The sequence below is a fragment of the Falco cherrug genome, chromosome 6, assembly GCF_023634085.1.
Source record: "Falco cherrug isolate bFalChe1 chromosome 6, bFalChe1.pri, whole genome shotgun sequence".
NCBI classification, from domain to species: domain Eukaryota; kingdom Metazoa; phylum Chordata; class Aves; order Falconiformes; family Falconidae; genus Falco; species Falco cherrug.
This window is the reverse complement of record NC_073702.1, coordinates 40,582,299-40,603,681: the sequence shown is the minus strand read 5'-3', so window position 1 is coordinate 40,603,681 and position 21,383 is coordinate 40,582,299. Positions and strand designations below refer to the sequence as shown.

Below are 21,383 nucleotides of genomic sequence, written 5' to 3'. Positions count from 1 at the left end.
TGATAAAACCCTCTATTTTTGCTACTTACCTAAGCACTTTGTTTGCAGGCCTCTTCTGAAGTAACAACTTTTATTGGAATGTTGATGTCAAGAGTGTATCATGTGAATACACTTGTGAATATAGGTTTGGGGCAGGTGGGTGGTGTTCCAGGGTTTTTTGTTTGTTTTTGACTGGTCAATCCTGTCAAGATGATTCACTGGCAAAAATGGAAGAAGCAAACTCCCTGTTTGTATTTGCAGTTACTACTGCATACTGGCAGTTTAATACCTAGTTCTTACAGAGAAGAACAAGTTGCTTCATGTCGGATAATAAAGATAATCGTGTTCTGTCCCTGGCTCATTTTGGCTAGTGCCATGAGACATGATGAGCTAGTCTTCAAGTGGCAGTTAGATGTTAAAATAAGGTCCCTTATCTTCTCCCTTTCCCGATTATAGCACTGACCTTGTGCTGCACGTAGTAGCCCCTTATGATCTTACACAACTCACTTGTCCAGAGAAAATGGGGAGGTAGGGAGTGGGTTTTTGCTGCACCAGCATGTTGGCCTGGCGCTCTGAAAGGCTGGCGTGTTGCTGGGGCCAGTTCTAGTGGAGGAATAAGGACTGTCTGGTAAGGGGAGTGAACCTTTTGAAGTTGTTAGATTGGCCACAAAAGGATACAATAAAACAACAGTAAGAAACTATTAATATAATTTTTGTTTAGGGCTACAGCTCTTGTGAATATGTATCAGCTGATGTGGAGTTACTTGTATAACTGAGATTTCTAAGTGTTTTTTTCATTGCACGGTATGTTACAGAAATACTCTGTTCCAAATGTTTTCAAGTATCTCTGCAGCAGAGATGCCAAAAATTTTAAATTCTGTAGCTCAGGTTGTCAAGATGAACAGTTACAAGAACAAGAGTTATGTTAACACAAGCTGGACATCTCTTGTGGCCCATGAAGGGTTGGGAGTAATGACTTATCAAACAAGAATACTCTTTTCCATAAGTTTCCTCTGGCTTGGTTTTACCAGTTGAATTGTGTCAACAAAAGGTTGTTAAGTAAGGTGTAATCTGTATTGAATGGTTGAGTAATGTTTCTCTTGGACTCGTTAATTCAGACCTGACATCGTTGCATGGCCACAGTTCTTATTTTTAAAAACTTAAACTAGAGCAGGACTAGAAATTGCTTACAATGACCTTTCTAATTTATCTACTTTTTAGTTAAATTTAACTTCTATTTCAGAATTGCTTTAAATCAACATGTTAACTTTTTTAATTCACGCAGCTTCTTTTAAATTGATCTTCCAGCTATTTTTAAAACTTTGATATACATATATATATGCGAATGTTTTCTTAACATAAAATAAACATTCACCTAGAACTACTGTCAATTGTAATGTACCTATAGTACATTTTATTTGGTAAAATATATTGTGGTAATTTTACTAAATAGCTGAATTTCTTCTCTCCACATCTTACCTCCTCTATTTGAGTGTGAGAAGCACCCGTGACTGATTATACTGTTTCTTACATCGTAGGATAATTTTAATTAAAGTTCTTAGAATGTACTTGAATTAAACCTTTGTACGATTTAAAGGACTAAAGCTAATCTGATGCCTTTTAATTTTAGTGTTCAATTTGGTGTTATATAAAAACATTCTTCCCTTTTGGTCTAGCTTTTCTGTGGTTTTTGTCATTCAGTAGGGAGACCAGCTTGTTGTAATACGTTAGTGAAAACAGAATTTAATAACCTGTCACTTCAGGATGAGTAAGGATACTAAGGTTCACTCTTAAAGAAATGAAGCCACTGGAAATGTTTAAAAGGCCCCTGCTGTTGATATTGAGCTGTGTTTGTATTTTCTAGTGGCCAACAGTACTGGAAATTGTATGAGTTAGAGTGGAAAAAGTGCATAGCATGGGAGTGGCACTTTTTTAATACTACGGGCCGTAGCTTTCTGAAAAAAGTGCCATGTGGAAAACTTTCTTCTACTCTTACCACATTGCATTCATTTTTTCTTTATTTTATAACAAATACACCCTTGTCTGGTACTAGGGAAGTATTTCTATTTATTTAGTTTTCCTTTAAATGGCATTCTGACAGCTTGAAGTTGTTGGAGTCTTCATCAGTTTTTAATTCATCAACTTATTTGTAGTCAGTTGGCCATACTGGGGAGGACTTTTAAGCCTTTGTGTGAGAAATAAAGACTGAGATTTTTTTTTAAAAAAAAAATCTTGATAAAATATTTTGTGAGGGTTTTCTGAAAATATTTTCCCCTTTCACCATTTGAATCCTTTCAATAATTTCAGTCAAGCTTCACAGACAGTTCTTTCCTTTGGGTTTAAAGTTTTTGGAAAATTATTTTCTAGGTAGAGGAGAGGCCTACCTTAATACCTGTAGCCAAGGGAAGGGATGTACTGAGTTCTCGATCATCTGCTGTCTCTTTCTTGTTAAGTCAATAGTTAAGGTATTAAGAGTGAAGCTTTGGGATGGGATACGAAGATTTAAATAGACATGGCCTGAAAGGACTGGGATGCAGGAGATATAAGACCATGACTTGGAGTTACTGTGGTAGGGTGAGGTGTATGGAAAATGCAGCTTTCCCTGTTGGTTTGTGTCCTGTATTTTAGTAGTTTTAGTATTTTTTCTCATGGAACAAGTTTTCTAATACTAAAGTTTGACTGTATAGATACAAGTCAGTTGCATCCTCTGCCTACTTTGTGTCTCCCCACTAAATCCCTCCCCAAGAAAATAAAAAATAATTAGAATAAAAGATGCAACACACACACACCCCCCGTAATTATGTTATTAGTCTAAATTTTTGTGCAACTAAATTTCAAGGAGTTGTAGCAATATTGGTTTTTAAACTACCTGATCCATTGACCTTGGTAGCAAGATAAATATTGAACAGTTTCTTCAAGTCCATTACTGTGTATAGGTGCCCTGAGGATAAGTGTATATGAACAGGCAACAGAATGAAAACAAACTCTGTTTACAGAATTAGGCTAAATTTCTGCCAAACAAGGAGCACAGTGAAACTTTTATCTGCCAGTTATGTTGCTCTTAATGTTCTTTAATTTAGCGACAAGATAGTTTGGTTGTAATTAAGCTTTTCTAATATTGTTGCTCCCCAAGGTTGTGATATAAATAATTTTACTCCATAATTTCCTGTATCTTCACTGCCTCCATTTTTCCTGTATAATTCTTCCATAAACAACCTCTGGGATGCAGGAAAACTTCATGTTGCAAATTACTTCTTGTGTATGTAATATAATTTCTGAATACATGCAATTGAATTTCTTTTTCATGAGTCTTTTATTCAGGTGTTCTAGTTTTCATGGTGCTGTTTCTTTCATCTATGCACATACCCTTTCTGCTGTGGTAACAAACAAATTACCATGAGGGTTATTTTGGACAAAAAAGTTATTCCTAGCAGCTTTTTTCTATAGGTAGACCTGGCAACCAGGATCAATTGCTTGACAGTTGCTACTGAAGGACAAAAGGCAATAGGCATGCTGAAATAAAAGAAGTTACATATAAACATAAGGAAAAGCTTTTTTATTGTGACTGAACACTGACTGAACACTGAACAGGAGAGTGTGGTGGAGTCTTTGTCCTTGCAGATATTTAAAACCTGTCCCTCTGCAACATGCTCGGGTTGACCCTGCCTTCAGCGGGGGGTGAGTGGACTTGGGTGATGCCCAGTGTTCCTTCCCACCTCAGCCATTTTCTGGTTCTCTGAAGTAATCTGGATTGTTCTAGCTGCAGTTCACTTCAAAATAGCCATAGTTTGTAATTTCTTTCTACAAAGTTCTGCAACAGGGCAAGTTGTAGTCATTCTCTCCTGCCCATCTTTTCACCATTTTCTCCCCAAACTATTTAAAAAAAAAAAACCACCAACCTAACCAAGCCTTAAAGTCTTGTACCATATTTCATGAGTCTTGAGAAAGATACCTTCCAACTTGAATGCCAGCTATATTCAATTTACTCATTCAGCCTTTTCTACAATAAAATGTGGTTGGGAAATGATGTTTCCAAGACTTGTTCCGCAGAAGACTAGTTCAATTTAAGGAAATACTCTATCTGGGGGAATATATGTTTTTCCAAACCATCCTTTCATGATTTAAAAGGAGAATGAGGTAAGCATAAAAAAATTGCAGCTCGTAACTGCAAGAGGTTGCAGGTTATCTCTCCTCCCATGAGCCTAGCCCTGTCATACATTTTGCAACTGACTTCGAATAAATGATGTAGTGTAGATCTGAATTTCCTGCTTCTGATAAAAACAACGAAATAAATAATTAAACACTCGTATTGATATAACATTCAACTAGCATTTTGAACAAACAAGACTTGTCTTGGAAAATTGTTAACCTACTAAGAAAGCAACCTCATGGGACAGAATGGAAGCAGTAGAGGAATCAAAGCCCCAGTGTGTTGAGATAGAACAGCAGAAATTGGAAGCCCATTCCAAACTCGGTTGTCTGTTTGTGTGGGGTTTTTTTGGTTTTGTTTTTTGACCATTTGTTTTTTTCAAAACATAGTGTGGTCTTTTATTCTTCTTAACCTTTCTTTCAGTCTTACCGTTTGACTTAAGAAATAGTACTCTCCACAGCAACAGAGCTTACTGATCTATTTCATGACCATAGAAGAGCATGTGTAGACCTAGTTGTATACTAGTTCAGTTATCTTACTGATAAATATTTGTGCTATGAGTTCTGACCTTAATAATACATGTGATTATTGACCTTACAACTTGTTCCATCTAAAAGTAAATTAGGGTGTGTGGAAAAAAGGAAATATATATAGAATCATCTGTTTATTGTCTTTATGTACAGCTTTAAAAAAAAAAAAAAACTGAAAAAAAAGAATTCATTCTGCAACAGAATAATTTAACCAATAGCTGAGATTGTTAATCTGAAATACTTGAACAGTAAGAAAGAGAGGCAGGCTACTTTGTTTTAGATAACAACATATTTTTCTGTGTTCTAAAAGTTACAAATCGGGCATACATTCAGTATAACAGTGTGCATTGTATTTTTTTGTTGTTGACAGGTTGTAACTCCTCCCAGATCTTCCAAGTTTTTGAGACTTTGAACCCTATAATTTTCATTATGAAAGAAATCAATGCCACTCAGTAAGGATGCTTTATGTTTGCCCACATCGTATAAGCATGTATAAGCATTCTCTTAGGAACAGAACTTTTTTACCTGGGAACACCTTTCCCTGTCCTTTGCTTGCCTTCCTGCCCCAGCACCCCAGTACTATAGTTGTGCGGGTTATCATGCATCTCACCTGTGAGTAAGTGGTACCTTTCCCATTCCAGTGTGGTGTCAGTTTACTACCAGTCGGTACAAGAAGAGGTAGCAGCATGTTTCTTGCTCTGCCCTCTGCTGGTTTAGGAACCTTCTCTCATCCATCATACCTGTAACATAATACTTTGTACTACCTGATATTAGTATAGCTTCTCACCATCTTTAAAGAAAACAACTGACTCCTGCTTTGGGGTTAAAAAAAATAATAATTGAATTGTTTAAATAGTAATAGTGCTGAGTTTCAATCATGATTGAGTGAAATAAGCTGTAAATACCTTGTGGTAGATAGTACTTTCAGAGATTAAATTACAGCAGAGAATGTGTTATAACTCAGCTGTGTTTTGCATCAGGTTCTGTTTTATGAATGAGGGTTATTTTCTCTCTTTCAGCTTCTGAAATTCACGAAGATATTTTCAGAGCCACCATTGTTTAGAAAGTTGTCTAAGAGAACATTAAAAAAAACCCCACACTGTAGCTTGATATTATGGAGTAGTGAGTATGTGCAGATGTTAAATGAAGAATAATGAAATTTCCTTCAGAGTACTGGTTCTTTTACCTAAATTTTCTATATATCTCTCATGATTCCATTTCCCCCCTCATTTTTATCCTTATCTATTCCACAAAACATTTCAGAGTTAAAGCAGCTGAATTAAAGATAGAATATTCTAAGTAACAGTGGTCCCTCAGGTACCTATGAATATGAAGCACAGCAAATATTTGTTGGTATTAAATCATCAAACATTTCCTCTGTTTGTCTGATTTCTTGGAAGAATTTTAATGTTAATGAAATTTGGGGGAAAAGACACATTTGCAATTAACTTTGCTTGCCTTATTTTTTTTAAAATGTGAATCATTGTTAAGCCACAAATATTTGTCGTATAAACAGGAGGCTCTTCTGTTATGCCCAGGATTTTTATGCAGGCCTTTATTTAGATTCTAGTTATAATAAACCTTTCTTATTTACTGAAGTTTTGATTCTCATTCACACACACCCCTCCCCCTTTTTTTTTAACTTGTTCTATCACATTTTAAATACTGTCACATTTAAATTAAGTTTCTGGGAAGTTTAGCTGTTTAATAAAAGTAAAGTTTCTTCTGTGCTGTGTTCATTATATTATTTTTTGAAACACTGGTTATTTGATGTGTTACTTAAATTTACTGATATCTGTTTAAAAATGTTTACATCAAAAAAATGTTTTGTTTAGCATGCCTTTCTGAAAACATTACTAAGGTTTATATTTGGGACTATTAATGCCTTTGATGTAACAGAGTACCTTTGTAATGACAATTGTCTTGTTACATGCTCTTCTGTGACTTCAGTGTTAAAGCCTTGTCATCTCCTCCTGTCTGCCCTTCATGCAGTGCACATAGTTCTGCTTTGAAAATGGCAACTTCTTTTCTCTTTGTAATGTTTGATTCTTGAACCTTTTATTCGTGACTAAAGTGATTTTTAACACTGAAGAATTGCTCTCTTGTCCTTTGGAATGATTCAGATGGAGTTTCTATGTATGGTTTCTGTTTCACTTTTATTGAAAATATTAAGTTTCTTAGCCACCAGTATATTTTATCAGTTTAAGCCTTGAAAGGCTCCAAATAATATTGAAAGCAATACTGTGCTTGTAGTACTTCATGTTCTTGTTACTTTGCTTGGTTTGGAAAGGTACTCTTAAGAAATCACATTTGTTTTATAGTCTTCAAAAAATAAAAAAAAAGTCGTGGTTCCAAAACACAAACAAAATCCCCCAAAAGATATTTCAAAGCCCAAGTTCTTCTTAAGTAACCACATAAAACAATTTCTACAGTATGGAGGTCGTTTCCCATCTTGCTGAAAATAGTTTGTGCTATTCAAAAAACTGAATGTGTCTAATGTATATGTAATTGTTTTATACAGAATGTAACAGTACTTCATAGTTTCCATGTTTTAATTTTTTTAGGAAGAACAGAACAGAGGCAAGCCCAACTGGGAACACCTGAATGAAGATTTACATGTACTTATCACTGTGGAGGATGCTCAGAACAGAGCAGAAATAAAGCTGAAGAGGGCTGTTGAAGAAGTGAAAAAGTTACTGATACCTGCAGTAAGTATTTGTACGCAAATCTTTGATTTCTGTTTCCAGAAGTTACTTCTGAAATGCAATACTGCAGCAAGAGTAAACCTGTGGAGTAGCATCCTGAAATGAAGTTTAGATACTATTTTGTAATTCTCTAGCGAACTTTAAAACATCTCATCCCGGATCAAATTATTCCTCAGAACAGAGTAATATTTTTAATAGATTTTTATCTTTTTTTTCCCTCATTTTAAATACAGATGCAGGACATTCTTACCACCTTAAAAATGCAATGCTGAACTGTTTCAAACACTAGCTTTCTCACCTTCTTTCAGTATAAGGATACTTCACTTTAAGGCTGGGGAAATACGACATGCTTTTAAGTTTTGCTTTGAGATGATTCTGATACTTTAAGAAAAGAAGGTATGTTTTCTTTGATCATCACATTGAACACCTTCCAAAAAGAGCAAAGCAATTCAGGAACACAATATCAAAAAACTTTGCTGTCAGTATACTGGGGAAAAATAAACATAGTGAAACTAGAAAATGGGTTGTCTTTCTCATTTCCTGATAATATAAACTGTCTTCTGCCCAGCTAGATGACTTAGAGCCTTTTGCAGGGACCAGAATTACCCTGTGAGAGCCCTTCTCTTAGATTGGCTCTGTATTCTCACTCGAATCAAAGTGACTCAGTGTGGCTGTATAGTGCACCCCATGCCATTAACTTGCATCTTCTGCTGATTTTTACCACCACTTTTGTGCCATTATAAAATGATAAAAATAAATTGTATCTTTTTCAGTGGAGGAAAATTTTCCTTATTGTGAGGAAAAATGGAGATGATCTTGTGAAAGAAAATAGTAGGTGGTACTAAAATGACCTAGTGATTTTGGGTGTTTAGTGAATGCTAATAGATGATGGCACTGAGAGAACGTGTGGTGACACATGGTGTCAGAAGACATTTTTTGAAGTTACCACAGATCAGGAAAGAGACTTAATTTTTGAATTAACAAAATATGGTAAAATATTAAGCAGGAAGTATGAAAAAAATGTAATTTGGTCCTCTTCACATTGCAGTGTCAATCTGAAAGCAGAAGACAACTAGAGAAAGTAGATGTTCAGAATTTATTCATTTACTAAAGAGATCTTGAGCACATAATATTGTGTTTATAGTCAAGATCAGAAGTAGTAATAAGAAAGAGACTTTATATGGGCAAAATTTGAAACCCTTATGTTCTTTAGTTACTGTGCAGCAAATAGTTTAAAAAAATTCTCACAACTCAAACTTCCATGTAATACAGAACTAATTTAGTCAAATATCTGTTGATTCTTCTACCTCCCTCTTATTGCTGGATAATAGGACTAAAGGGTCATGCTCACGATGACCTGATAGGTCACACAACCCCAGTATGTCTGAAGTACTAACATGTATACTCTGTCTGGTTTTGTGTTATGCTTCATTTTTGGAGGTGGTGTATTGGGTGTATTTTGAGCTTCCAGAAGGAATGAATACATCAGTGGTTCTTCATTGTGATAGTGTCAGTCAGCATTTTTTCTTGAGAATATTCTGCCTCATTTAGTACCTTAATCAGTTGGAGGGAGCTCCATAATCCTGATTACAGAAAGGTTTTTTTCCCTTTAGAAAAAAGTCAACAGAGGGCTAACTATTGTCCAAATACAGCATCATTTGAAAAACATTTTGTCAATTCACTTCATTAACATCTTTATGTATTGTCGGCATAAGAAATTCGGGCAGTGCTTATTGCATGCGCAAGAGTTAAAGGTCCATTGGCTCTTATTTCTGAAAATTATGTCTCATTGAAACAGGCATGTGTAATACATACTAATGAATTAGTATATAGGTGAACTTGGTTTTTGCACTACCTGTTGCATCTGTTTAATTAGTATCGAAAAAGGCTGTTCAATCAAATTACGGTTTCAGGCAGTTTGAGAGTTGAAAAATTCTGGTTTAGGATTAAAATACATGAATTGAAAACTTCCATGAAGGAAGCCATAAACCTTGAAATAATCAGGGTAAGCACGAGGAAAAAAAGAAATCCTAGCTAATTATAATAAGATGTGGGAAACTGGATGTTGGAAGATTCCAAAGATGCTCTAAAATGTATGAATGTAAAATCAGAAATTCCTCTTCACATGGCAGAATACCTGCCACTATTAATGTTTTCCAAATGAATGACAGAGGATTAAAATAGATAAAAAGATATTAATATATTTTTGGTTTATCTCTGTCCAACTTGAATAAAATTTGAGATTATGTAGGAGAGAAGATTTGGTGTCATTCTTGCCATATAATGGCAATGTTTTGGTTTTCTGGGATACATTTCAGAAAAGCAAAGCTAGTGTTAAGAGATGGGAATGAGTTACTAATTTATTGGAATCATCAGTTACATTTATACTCAAGATATTAAAAAGTCTAATTACATTTTATAGCAACAGTGCACAAATAGGTGCATTTCTAAAATGGATTTCCATGTGAAAGTACTTGGGTGAACAGAGGCTGTTTCAGTAGTAAAGTGTGTTTCTTCTCATCTTTATGAACCTAGATCACTAGTGATTGTTTTTCTTGTGGATGTGAATTATTAATTACTTTTTTCACTTGCTCTTGGATTTTTACTAAGATGGTGGTATAGTCAAAAGTTTGTCTTTAGAAATAAAAATGACAACTTGAGGCAGACTGGCTGAACAAGCCATCTTATCTCCCTAAGGAGAAAGCCCAAAACCTTTTTTTTTTTTTTAATTGTTATTACTTTTTATTTTATTTCCATTTCTTTGGTATGAAACTTTAATAATAATAATAATAGTAGTAGTAGTTGTTGTTGTTGTTATTATTATTATTATTATTATGGCTTTACTTCAGGTTCTTTAGGACTAATTCTTTTCCTCCTCCCATAGTTCAGTGAGTTACTGGTCGTTATCTGGACCTGCAAGATTTTATGTTACTGCTTCTTTCATGTTTTTCTCCAAAGAAAAAAAGGAAGAATAAAGCAGTCTGCAGGCTTTTGGGATCACATTGAGCTGTACCGGCCTTATGCCGCCTTGTAAAGTGAATCCTACAGGTTATTGATCTCTCTTCATTGTGAGAGCTTTGAGGGTTTGTTATTCGTGAGAGTTCAGTAAGGGTGGGCAGTTCTCTTGGAAAGGAAAGACAAAAGATGCTCTGGAATATGCACTGCAGAATGTAAGAAAAAAAATAATGTATGAAATAATGCAGAGCCTGTGTAAGGGGACAAATGTAATAGGCGCTGTACCAAGTTACAGTGTCTTTAAGGGTTTGGAAATTTTTTTTTGAGGTCCTGGGCAGTACGAATGAGTGTAAGGCTTTAATGTTCCAAGAAGTGTTAAATAAACTCTCTGGAAAACACATTTGGCTAAAATACATTTTTCGTTATACAATTCTTCAGGTCTCTTTAATTACTAATTTGTCATCATAGTAACTGTTTTTATATAGGATGAGGCACATACAACAGAATTCAGATTTCAGGCAAATACCTTTTACCCCTTTTTCCTTTGACTCCACATTCTTCCTTTCTAGAAAAAAGATAATATTTCTGGATTCTGCTTAACTTACTCTAATTTGCTCTGAAATCAGTGTTTTTCACATTCTTTGTATTGCACTTCCTGCGTTGGGGAATCTAGTTTTACTTGGTTACTGCCTGCATCTTGTCTGAAGACAGCTGCAGTGAAGTTCCCTGTCAAATCTGCATATATAACTTGCCACTACAATAATGGAATTTTAAGATTGCGATGAGTGGGAAATAAGAAGTAGAAGATTGCTTAATTTTGTTAGTACATCTGGTTATTGCATTTAATAGTGACCGGACTTTTCAGACTTAAATATCTTTAAATTTAGCGATATGGTATGGGGGAAATACGATTTGGAACGTTTGTCATAGTGATGCTTGATATGTAAGCACTCTCTTAACTGTCCTGTTTCTCCCTGTTACTAGGATGTTATTTTAACGGTATTTCTATTTTTAGTTACTCCTATATACATGTCTTTATATAGCAGGAGAGAATATAACGAAGGGGCAGTAGTATTGGTAGAATATTTTATTTTTCAGTTGGATAAGTTAAAAGCATTTCTTTCCCAAAGACTGCCCTCAGCAAGTGTGATGAGGTGGGGCTTGTTTATTAATTAAAGTACATTTCTAAAACCTTCCTTATAAGTGCAGTTGTAAATTTCCCTTGTGGTCTGTTTTCAACTTTTTACAATAAATTGAAGGATGTCTTCATTTTTACCCTGAGAACTTTGTGTGCAGTGAATTCCATACCAAAAACTTGATAGAAAAGAAACAATTTTGATTTAATAATTTTTCATCGTGCTTTAGTTTTTTAAAAAAAAGTGGATATTGTAGTACTGCTTTACAGAATTTGTTGCCCTGTAGCTAAGACTTGCAATAGCTTGGAATTTGAAAGATACTAGAAGAAGGTTTCATTTGTTTTAGCCATTAAAAAGCCACAATAAATTCTGCATGCGAGTTTGACTTCCCTGAATAGCTCTAATTCACTCCTGCATGATGTGCTGGTTTTACATTTTTGCTTTCACAAGTGAGAACATAGTGCCGCCTTCTATAGTCCCCCTGTTGAAATGTTGGTCATGCTGTGCAATCCATTGTTTGCTGCTTATTCAATTAATATTATGAAATTTAATAAGTGATACAGTAGCAGAAAAAGGACGCTGCTGTCCTTGAAAGCTTTTTAGGAAATTCCTGCAGTACATCTGTCTGTCATTTCAGACGCAAGTCTCTCACGGTGCATGTCATGTAAACGATCAAAGGGAAGCTCTGTAGGTAGGGTAATGAAGCAGTCAAACTTCTTGGGAGTGACTGCTGGATACCATGTGGTAAACTTTTTGATGTGGAGGAGAGGTGATAGTGTGTTATTTTTAGAAGTGTGAAGCAGACTTAAAGTTTCCGTGACAGTATGAACCAAGGGCTGCTGCAGTCTTGCCATTCCGTCGTGATTTGCTGTTCCTGCTTCCTCTTTTGCATCAGAAAGTACTGGCCTTCATCTGACCGCATAGTGAGTCTGCTTGGTGGAGAGCTTAACCTCGGATTAGCTGACTTGCTATGGAGTCAGTTTTGGTTTAGCACTGACAGAAGTGACGGAATGAGAACACACAGCCAGGGAAAAACGGGATTGCAGCAGACCACCCTTAAATAAACTTAAACTTCTGTAGAACTGTGAGTTGACTATGTTCACCTGCAGACAGCATGAGAACAAAATAATCAGAAATTCAGTGTAGCATAACAGGACAGTAGAAAACAAAAGAGGAAAGCCTGCTAGTATGTAGGGTTTCCTCTTCTGTTTTTCAGTGTCCAGTATGTCTAGTACTTGCAATTTCAGCAAGTTATTCACAAGTTGAATAAAGAATTAGTTACACTGGGCAGTCCTCAAGTACATTCTGGTATGTATTTTAAGTCTTACTGTAATGTGAGTCTGAGTTGTAAAGAGGAGGACTCGTACAGCAGCTCACGTAGGAAGTGTTTGTACTTATTGTACTTATTGTACGTATTGTACTTGATATGTTACTGCAATGTTAAATTTTTGAGTTTACACTAGTATTGAGTACTACCAAAATTATTTCAGGCCAGCTGCAAGTGTGAAGCAGCTCTCTGCATCATTGTCTATTGTGGTGGACCAGTGGTTCATTACCACCAAAATAATGTCTGTTGATGGAAATTATCTTTTTGAGACCGTATTACTACAAGATATCTAGGTGACTTGCAATTTCATTGGATTAAAAAACTTGTTTAAACTCTGTTAAATTCCTTAACTCTCCTGAAAGATCTTTGCAGTACTAAGGAGAAAACTAATATTATTTATCAGAATATTGTTCATGAGAGTGATTTTGAAAGAGGATATAAAATGTGCTTTTTCATATAATGATTATAGATTTGTTTTCAACTTTCTGTATTCAAAAAGTTGGCAAATAATTAAGGATGAATCAATACTCTCAGATATTTCAGTTAATTGTTTTAAAAATTTAGACATGTAGTCATAGTCAGATAAAATGATGTGAATGTCTACTTTTATTAGCTTATAACTTAGGTAGCTGTTGATACTGATTCTTATTCTCCCACAGCTTTCCTTATACTAATGGGAGAAAGAAGCTCCTCCAGCAGTTAATCCTAGGTGGCTTAATCCAGCTGTTACTCTGAATCTTCTAGACATCTTTGATGGCTTCTAGAACCCAGGGAAATCAGTTAATTGTGTCTATATACAGTTAGTGTTGAATACCCTGTCTCTCTTCCCCTTTTCCTCCTTCTCCAAAATATTTACTGGAGTTATATACCACTCTCCTCTGTTCCATTTATTTAAGGTGTTACAAATGTATGACTTGAGAAATAGTAGATTGTAATTTCTGAAAAAGACCTTGGGAAATGTAGAAAATAGTCTCTTCTCAAAGAGAAACAAAGAAGCTCTGTTGCCTGAAACTCAGTGGGTACATGCCCTTCCAAAGCAGGATAATACATTGATTAGGAGCTCTAATTAGGTTCTGCATGGGTTTTGTCTGTCTTCCAGAAATGTGCTTAATCTATTTGTTTTTTGGTAGACATAGCTGTGGAAGAAAAAATGACATTGGCCTATTATGGTAATTAATTCTGTGGTATCTGTAACTTCTTTTCATTCTTCGTCCCATTTTTTTAAACTTGCTTCCTCTATTCCTGGCTATTTTTCCAGTGTTTCTTGTAGTCTTTCGGTTTTTTTCTCGCATCTCTCTGTTCGTTTTCTGTTGATGGCTCTAGAGCAGAACATGTAAGCTGGGATCTTTATATAAAATCTTCTTAAAGTATTTCTCCCTTTATGCAAGAAGGCATGAGGCTCTGATTCTCCTTGTCTGTCTGTCTTGAAAAAGATGATGTCTTGACAAAGATGACAAGCAAACTGCAATGAATTACCCATGCATTCTTTTCCTTATCATTCATTTCTAGTTGCAGCTTTTTTGGTTGGTTGGTTTTATTTTTTTTGAAATCACAGCCTGGTACCTAAGTGGAAGAAATACTAATTATAGGACTGTGACTCCTGGGGAGACATAATATAAAGAGTAGAAATTTGTTGTCCTGCACTTTTAACACATATTTATACTATATATTAATGAAACTATATTAAGAGGTCAAATCACTTTATGTACGGGTCATCTTGGCAGTGTTTCTGGAGGGATCTTAGCCATTGCAAAGATGTTTGTTTGAGGTAACAGGAAAGCAACCAGTAAACATTTCCCATTTCAGACTATTTAAAGCATTCTTTATTGCCAGTGTTAGTTTTGAAACGTAGATTTCTAATTATACAAAAATAAAGCTTGTCATACAAACATCTGTGGTTTAATGCTGACTATAGTCTTCAAGTTGCTCCACATAATTCTATTTTGACGTCATAACACATAAAATTCTAACCTTTGGAAAAGTGCCCTGGGTTTTTCACTTACTATTCAATAGAAAACTTAAGTGTTTCTTTTTAAAACCAGTACAGAAATGCTTGAGCTTCCAGTGAAGGACTAATAAGATTTCTCTCTCTTTCTTAAGTTGTGTGTAGGCTAAAGCTTTAATATGGAAATGTTCTGGAACCTGTTAGTAGGAGAAACAGGTGAGCATGATATAAGAGATTGGAGCTAACTATTTTAAATAGCTTGCATCATTTTGGACTGGGCCATTTTTTACATACTTTAATTTAAACTTAAGTGTGGTAAACTGTCCTGGAAAATAAAAGATTAGATTAGATGTTAGTGGAAAGGTGCATTTCTTGGAAGACAGTTATTAATGAGAAGCATTTAAGACTCCATCAAGCAGTAATTTTTTGTGTGTGTGTGTGTTCTTGGAAATGCTATTTTCTTACTCTATTTTTTCTTATAGCATATGTATTTTAATAAGTGTGTTAAAAGTTCTGCCTTAATTTTCAAACATACTTTATTAATAAGTACAACTTAATGAAAACAGAACTGCCTTCTATATTTTCAGTATTACCATTGTGAGCTAATTTTTAGTATTTTCACAACTTCTGTGTACATAGTTATGTTCATCAAATTCAACTTGTGTAGGAAAGTGAAGTGTGTTTTAAATTTCACATCACTTGGAATTACTGGATAGGAGGAAATCTGGACACCAGAAAATTTTAGGAAGAAGTCAGGGATCTCTAACACTATGTCCGGTCTTTTGATATTGCAACCTCTTGTAAGTGGATTGGAAGATGTGAAGTTTTCTTTTTGACCCAACACAGATGTAGATACTAAGAATTTCAGTTGCTCTGTTTATAAATAAATAGATCCAACCTTTGATAAATACTTTTCTAAACAGTCTCCAAAATTGTACATTGCAAATCTTTTTTCATGAGACTGGAAAAACCAAAGCTCCAAAACTACCATTTTGAGTTGGCTGATCTTACTACAAAGTTAATTTGTAGTAATTTTGATGAAAACTAATTTTCAGTCATATGATTGCATACACCGCTATGCTCTCATCTTAGAAGTGGCTTCTTTGGGATTTCTTCACTGTGTGTCCTAGTTTCAAAACAAAATTTAAACCTTGAGTACCCTGGCTTTCTTGGGAACCATAGTGACTATACTGATATAGTTGTACCAACGCGAGCAAATGATACATCTGGAAAGGTGAAATGAAACTAGAAGCAGTAGTAGAGATTTGTCATATGTAGTCAAAGGCACTTGAATGCTGTAGTGAATGGAACTGTTGCAGGTATGCAGTTCTAGTTCTTTGCTAAGCCTTTTCACTGTCAGTGGCCTTATTTTTCTCTATCTGTTGGTCTGAGCTTTTAGGACCTATAGCTGCTAGATTCTTAAGGAACAGTTTTCAAGTTTTAAAATGAGAGCTTGCTCGCTTAGTTTGTTGGAATTTGTAATCAAAAGCAGTGCTATCAACAGAGATTGTTGAATAATGAGATCTTCATGTCATATTGTGCCAGAAAGCTGTTTGAGAGAGTATAACTGCTTGTTTTGCCTCGGAAGATAAATTGTAATAGACAAAGGAATCTAAGAGGAATGTTTGAATTTCTCCCAATTTTTTTAACCCACATACATAGGGTACATGGAGGTAATAATGTGCTAATCTGATTTTTCAGTTAATTATATTTCTTGTCATTTGGAATGATTAGACCTATTGCTGCAGTGTTGGTAAGAAAACTGGCTTTTCTTAAGTCTGCAAAAGCAAGGCCTGCATTTGTCTTTTAGTAGTCATTCCTGAAATTGCTGATTGATTTCCAAAGAAGGTAATTGGGCTGCAGAGAGGGACTCCTTCAGTGATCCTCGCAGTATGAGCTTCTGTCTTAGTGTATGGTGGATAACTTTGCAAAGAGGTGCTTTATGGCTTGGCAGTGAGAAAAGCTTCAGGGCAATCTGTTACAAACATCCAAAGGTCAATTGGCTTTAAGAAAGAAACACATAAAAAAATAAGGCTTTTAAAATTCCTCTGGACATAGAAACACTAGTTTTCTACTACGCTACCAAAGATACACTTTAAATAAATGTTAACTTCCTTATCTGTAAATGTGGAGATAACTCCTTACGAATTTGTAAAATACTGAGGGGTAAGTATTTACTTTAAAAAATACATTTACATTTAGATATATATGAACATTCATTACTGGAACACTAATTCTTTTGTAGCAATCTGTATGTTGTTTTGCAGGTGGTCCTTAAAACAGAAGAATGAGCAAAGTTTATGTTGTCCTATAAGATTGGAGATTATGGGGGAACTCTGAAGGGTACTTGGCATTCGTACAGAAACTTGTGCTAATAAGAAATAGTTCCATTGATTTCAGTGTAGAATTATTTTTAAATTGTCTTGAAAGCTTTTGTTGCACAAGCCCTCTTGAAAATTCTGTGTATTACTGAAATATTTTTGTGGAGGAACTTTTAAAATAGCTCCATCCAGCTGTGTAGCCTTCGTGCTTTAAGGCTTTAGGAAACCAGGTATTAAATGATATGTCTTGTCTTCCTAAAAAAAGTAAATGGGAAGATCAGCAGTTTTGCAGTTACCTAGGAGTCTTGCTCAACTGGGCAGCCTTAAAGAGACTCTTAACAGTACCATTTCAGAAAACGTCATCTCTTCTTGCTGTGGAAATCATACTGCAGTGCTTGGAAAACAGTGAAGCGTGTCTGACACAAAAGCTGATAAATAGTGCCATTTATTCTGATTATGCCATAATTTACATTCTATATATTTTGCAGCTGTTAAAAGTAATCTGTTTGTAGCAGTCCCAACATATGTGTTAATCATTATTAAATATTACTTTCTTTCACTAGTTACTGTAGCTGGGATTTTTTTTAAAGATCCTAAGCAAGTCCAATAACTAATCTCATTAAAATTAATAGCACTTTGTACATCTGAGGTATACAGGATTTTCTAAAAACTCTAGTCTTACTTTTAGGAACTTGGAAGTAAGATGCACAACTATTGATATGATAGTTATAATCAATGGTTTAGGTCTGAAATCTAGGAACTGATTTTTACTAAAAATCTCGAATTGATTTGGAAACGTTAGAAAGCTTTGCTAAGACAACTTTATGAGGATGTAGTTGAGGCATAATCCCCAACATAATCTAGGTGCTGTTTTTGTTTATTTTTGCTGCATTTTAATCTGTTCAGTCATTTTTGTTCAAAATGAGAATTACATATATCCTTTCAGCCCAGTTTTAAGGTTGAGGGGGAACCAAGAAAACTAGATATGATTAAATGTCATTTAATGAAAAGCACCTGTGGTTTAAGGTATGGCTTCTCTTACTAGATTCAGCAAACTCTTTTTGATGGAGGTGGCTGTATTAGGTCGGGGGCGGGGGGGGGGAACCCAACACTTACTCCTTTTGATGTTCTGATATTAGTTTGGGTTTTTATAAACTTTGCTTTTTACTTTCATGTCTTTCACAAAAGTGTCCAAGTAGAATCCTGTTTAATTAAAATAGTTTATTGGCAGGAAACCTTAACTGGCATAAGAGCAGTAAATATCGCTCCTTTATGACTCGTCTAAACATCTTGTATTTCAAGGGAAGCTTATGTAAAAAGTAGAAAAATGAGGTTTTGTTTTCAAGTGTCTTTAGAACATTACCATGTAGTTTCAGGAAGAAGTCTGAGAGTTGTAGCTATAGAAATTAAATGGTAAATGTCTGTATTCCTCTAAAGCATTAATATTATTAGCATGTATTACCAATCCAAACAAATAATACACTTAAAAGCATAGAAGAAATCGTTTACTGTGGATTTTTGGGGAGGAGAATCTTTTTGTCAAATGATCCTTTGAAATGCTCTTCTATACATACCTTCACACTTTACTTACAGGGCATCCTTTAGGTGTCTTACTAATTAGACCAGTTCTCTTATCTGGCTTTGACCTCAGGCATATGGCTACACTTCCTTAACTTTGTTAAGGAGCATTTTTGTGTTTCTGGTCATAAAAGTGTCTTTTCCTTAAAATAACATGGATATACGTTTCATTTCTGACAGTAAACATCGTCTGTCCTGTGTGGGACATAATCCACAGTTAAGAGGGACAAAAAATGGTACGTGGAAGGAAGGTTGAAGGAGGCGTGGTTAAACTTAAGTTTTTCCACTGAGTTTCTTGGAAAAGAGAGATTATTGTGACTGTTTTAGGTGACTGTTCCTACACTTGTATCAGTGTTTGTCAATCCAGAAGAATAAAAGGATCTGATCAAGATTTGAGTCAGAGTTCCTTTTCCTACAAGAAGTACTCGGTGTTAATAGTGCAGGGCCTTACTTTTCTCGTGATACCTGAAGTGTGGCATCGTAGGGATGCTAGCAAGAGCATAGCTTTCCTGTCCTTTTTTGTAGGTTTTAGTTCTGCACAGTTGCATAAGGGAGGAGAAGAATGTCTTAAAACCAGAGTAACATCCTGCTTGGAGAGTGCTCATAATCCGGAAGGTTCCGATGTGAGCGAAATTGCCTCTCGTCTCAGTAATGAGCACTTTCCTCAAGTACAGTACCCTGGTGCATGAATCTGTCCACGCTTGCTTTTGGAAGTAGTCTCCTAGGTCTTCTGTAGGCTCTCTGCCACCTCCCAGAATCTTTGCTATACATTATGTTCTGCTGCATCATCTCAAATAACGTTGCTTTCAGAAAGTGGCAACAACTGATATTTAGGAATCCTTGCAGAGTCCTGCAGCCTCCTCAAAAGTTGTTCTGGGAAAAGAATTCATAAAATAGTATATGAACCGGCCTGTCACTTAGGCCTGTGCAGTTAACAACCAGACTTCACACTTGCAACTCAGAAGATGCACAAAGAGCAGCTTTGGTTACTTCTGTATTCTATGCACACTCAACAATTTTATGTACTGACTTGCACCAAAGCCTCTGCTATGTTATTTGCTCGTTACCTTGTCTTCTTGTAGGTAAACCAGCTGAGTTTTACTCTTGAGATTACCTCTTACTCTCCCTAGTAAGACTGACAGTCTGTTGTACTGTTCTGCCACTTTCAAATGTAGAACAGATAAATCTTTGTTCTTGCTATGATTTCAGGACTGGTTCCTGGTTTCGAGGGTGTCTTTTGTTGGTGCCAGCATCTCTGCTACTTCATGTATGGGCACATAATGACAAATATATCTATGGATCTTGAAAAGATTGGTGGTTTGAGCAACTACACTTTTTGCCTGTGAAAGTATTTTTATCTGAACTCTAGCATCTGTGGGTCCATTGCTTTGGGAAAGTGCTAAGAACCGTATTTACGTCAGATTTAGGATTTGGATATGTTTTCATTTCTTCCCCGTAGGCCAGAGACACTCTCAGTTCGGAGCAGACTTTTCTCTGTCCACATGTCCAACAATCCTCAGAGAAGCACTGTCTTCAAACATCAAAACAAAAAAAGATAAAGCATCACGTTTTTCCGTATCTAAACTATGAACTCGTAGATGACGACTCTTGTCTTTTTGCAAAGGATGTGGTTGATCCTGCTTTGAATATTGTATCTCCACTAAATTTCAGGATGAAGTTTACAAAAATAACATCCATTTCCTACTTACCATGCAGAATTAACAGAGCAATGTTGGACTTCTCGGAGGTTATGACACTTCCTTCTCAGAGCAAATTTCACCCGCTGAACATAAATGGAATCTTTCAGTAAGTCGGGCAGCTGTTTTGACTCTGAGACTCAGGTCTCTTGGCACCCATGTGCTTAGATGACCTCAGATGCCAGATTTTGAGCGATTTGTGAAGGAATAGTCAACCTTCCAAGTTTTCAGATCTGTTGCAAATCCTGGACGGTGTTTGTAAAGGGATGCTATTTTGTCTTTTCTCTTTGTGCAAAGGATAATTATTGTCTCTGACAGGTGAACCTCACTTGAGATGGAATAACACAGGTCTGTAGGCTGCAAATTGGTACAGGCTCGTACATCCAGATCCTGGAACTGGGGACTGTCATGGATGTCTTCCAGCTGCTTTCCCTGGGCAATATATGCTGCCAGTAATGGAAAGTGTGGCAATGATGGTTTCATGTCAGGAATAATTAGATATTGGACGATCCTTCATAATATGCAAAGGATCAATCGGCACCAGTTGTCCTGACTGTCCTGTTAATTTCTCAACAGTCCTTTGGAAGCTAAAAAGAAAAGCCACTCACACTCTTTTCCATAGTCAGTCAGGTTCGTGTCTGATTCAGATTTTTAAATACTGAATCTCCTGCTCTCGAGAATGACTTGGACATTTAAGATGAAGATGGAGTTTCTTGCCACAGCATAGTCAGCTGATTTTGGTTTCTGAAGTGTCACACTAGCCACAGAAAGAAGGTGACCTTTTTTGTAGAAAGAAATATGTACCATAATTGAAATATGCTATTTCTTTGATTTGTTGTTTTGACTTTTTAATCCTAGAAGAATTATGTCATTTTAAGACTTGTGAAGATTTTCCTGACTGAAAAAATAGAGATTGCTGTAAATGTGTTCTGGAGCTTGTAGTTCCCAAGACCATATGTCTCTTCTGCATTACATAGTTAATAAAAAGTTACAAGAAAGTAGTGTTCTTTGGAGAAGATAACTCATTAAGAACATTAGTATACTTCATCCTTATGCTATT

The 21,383-nt window shown here is 35.6% G+C and overlaps 1 protein-coding gene across 11 annotated transcripts in view; it reads left to right on the top strand.

Annotated features, from left to right (window-relative positions):
* The window catches only part of QKI (QKI, KH domain containing RNA binding), a 160,076-nt gene that overhangs the window by 101,988 nt on the left and 36,705 nt on the right, over nt 1–21,383 (top strand). For all 11 annotated transcript variants that reach the window (XM_055714082.1, XM_055714083.1, XM_055714081.1 and 8 more), the window contains one exon: nt 7,224–7,367. In XM_055714082.1, coding sequence (XP_055570057.1) covers nt 7,224–7,367 — 144 coding nt within the window. The remainder of the gene's footprint in view (nt 1–7,223; nt 7,368–21,383) is intronic.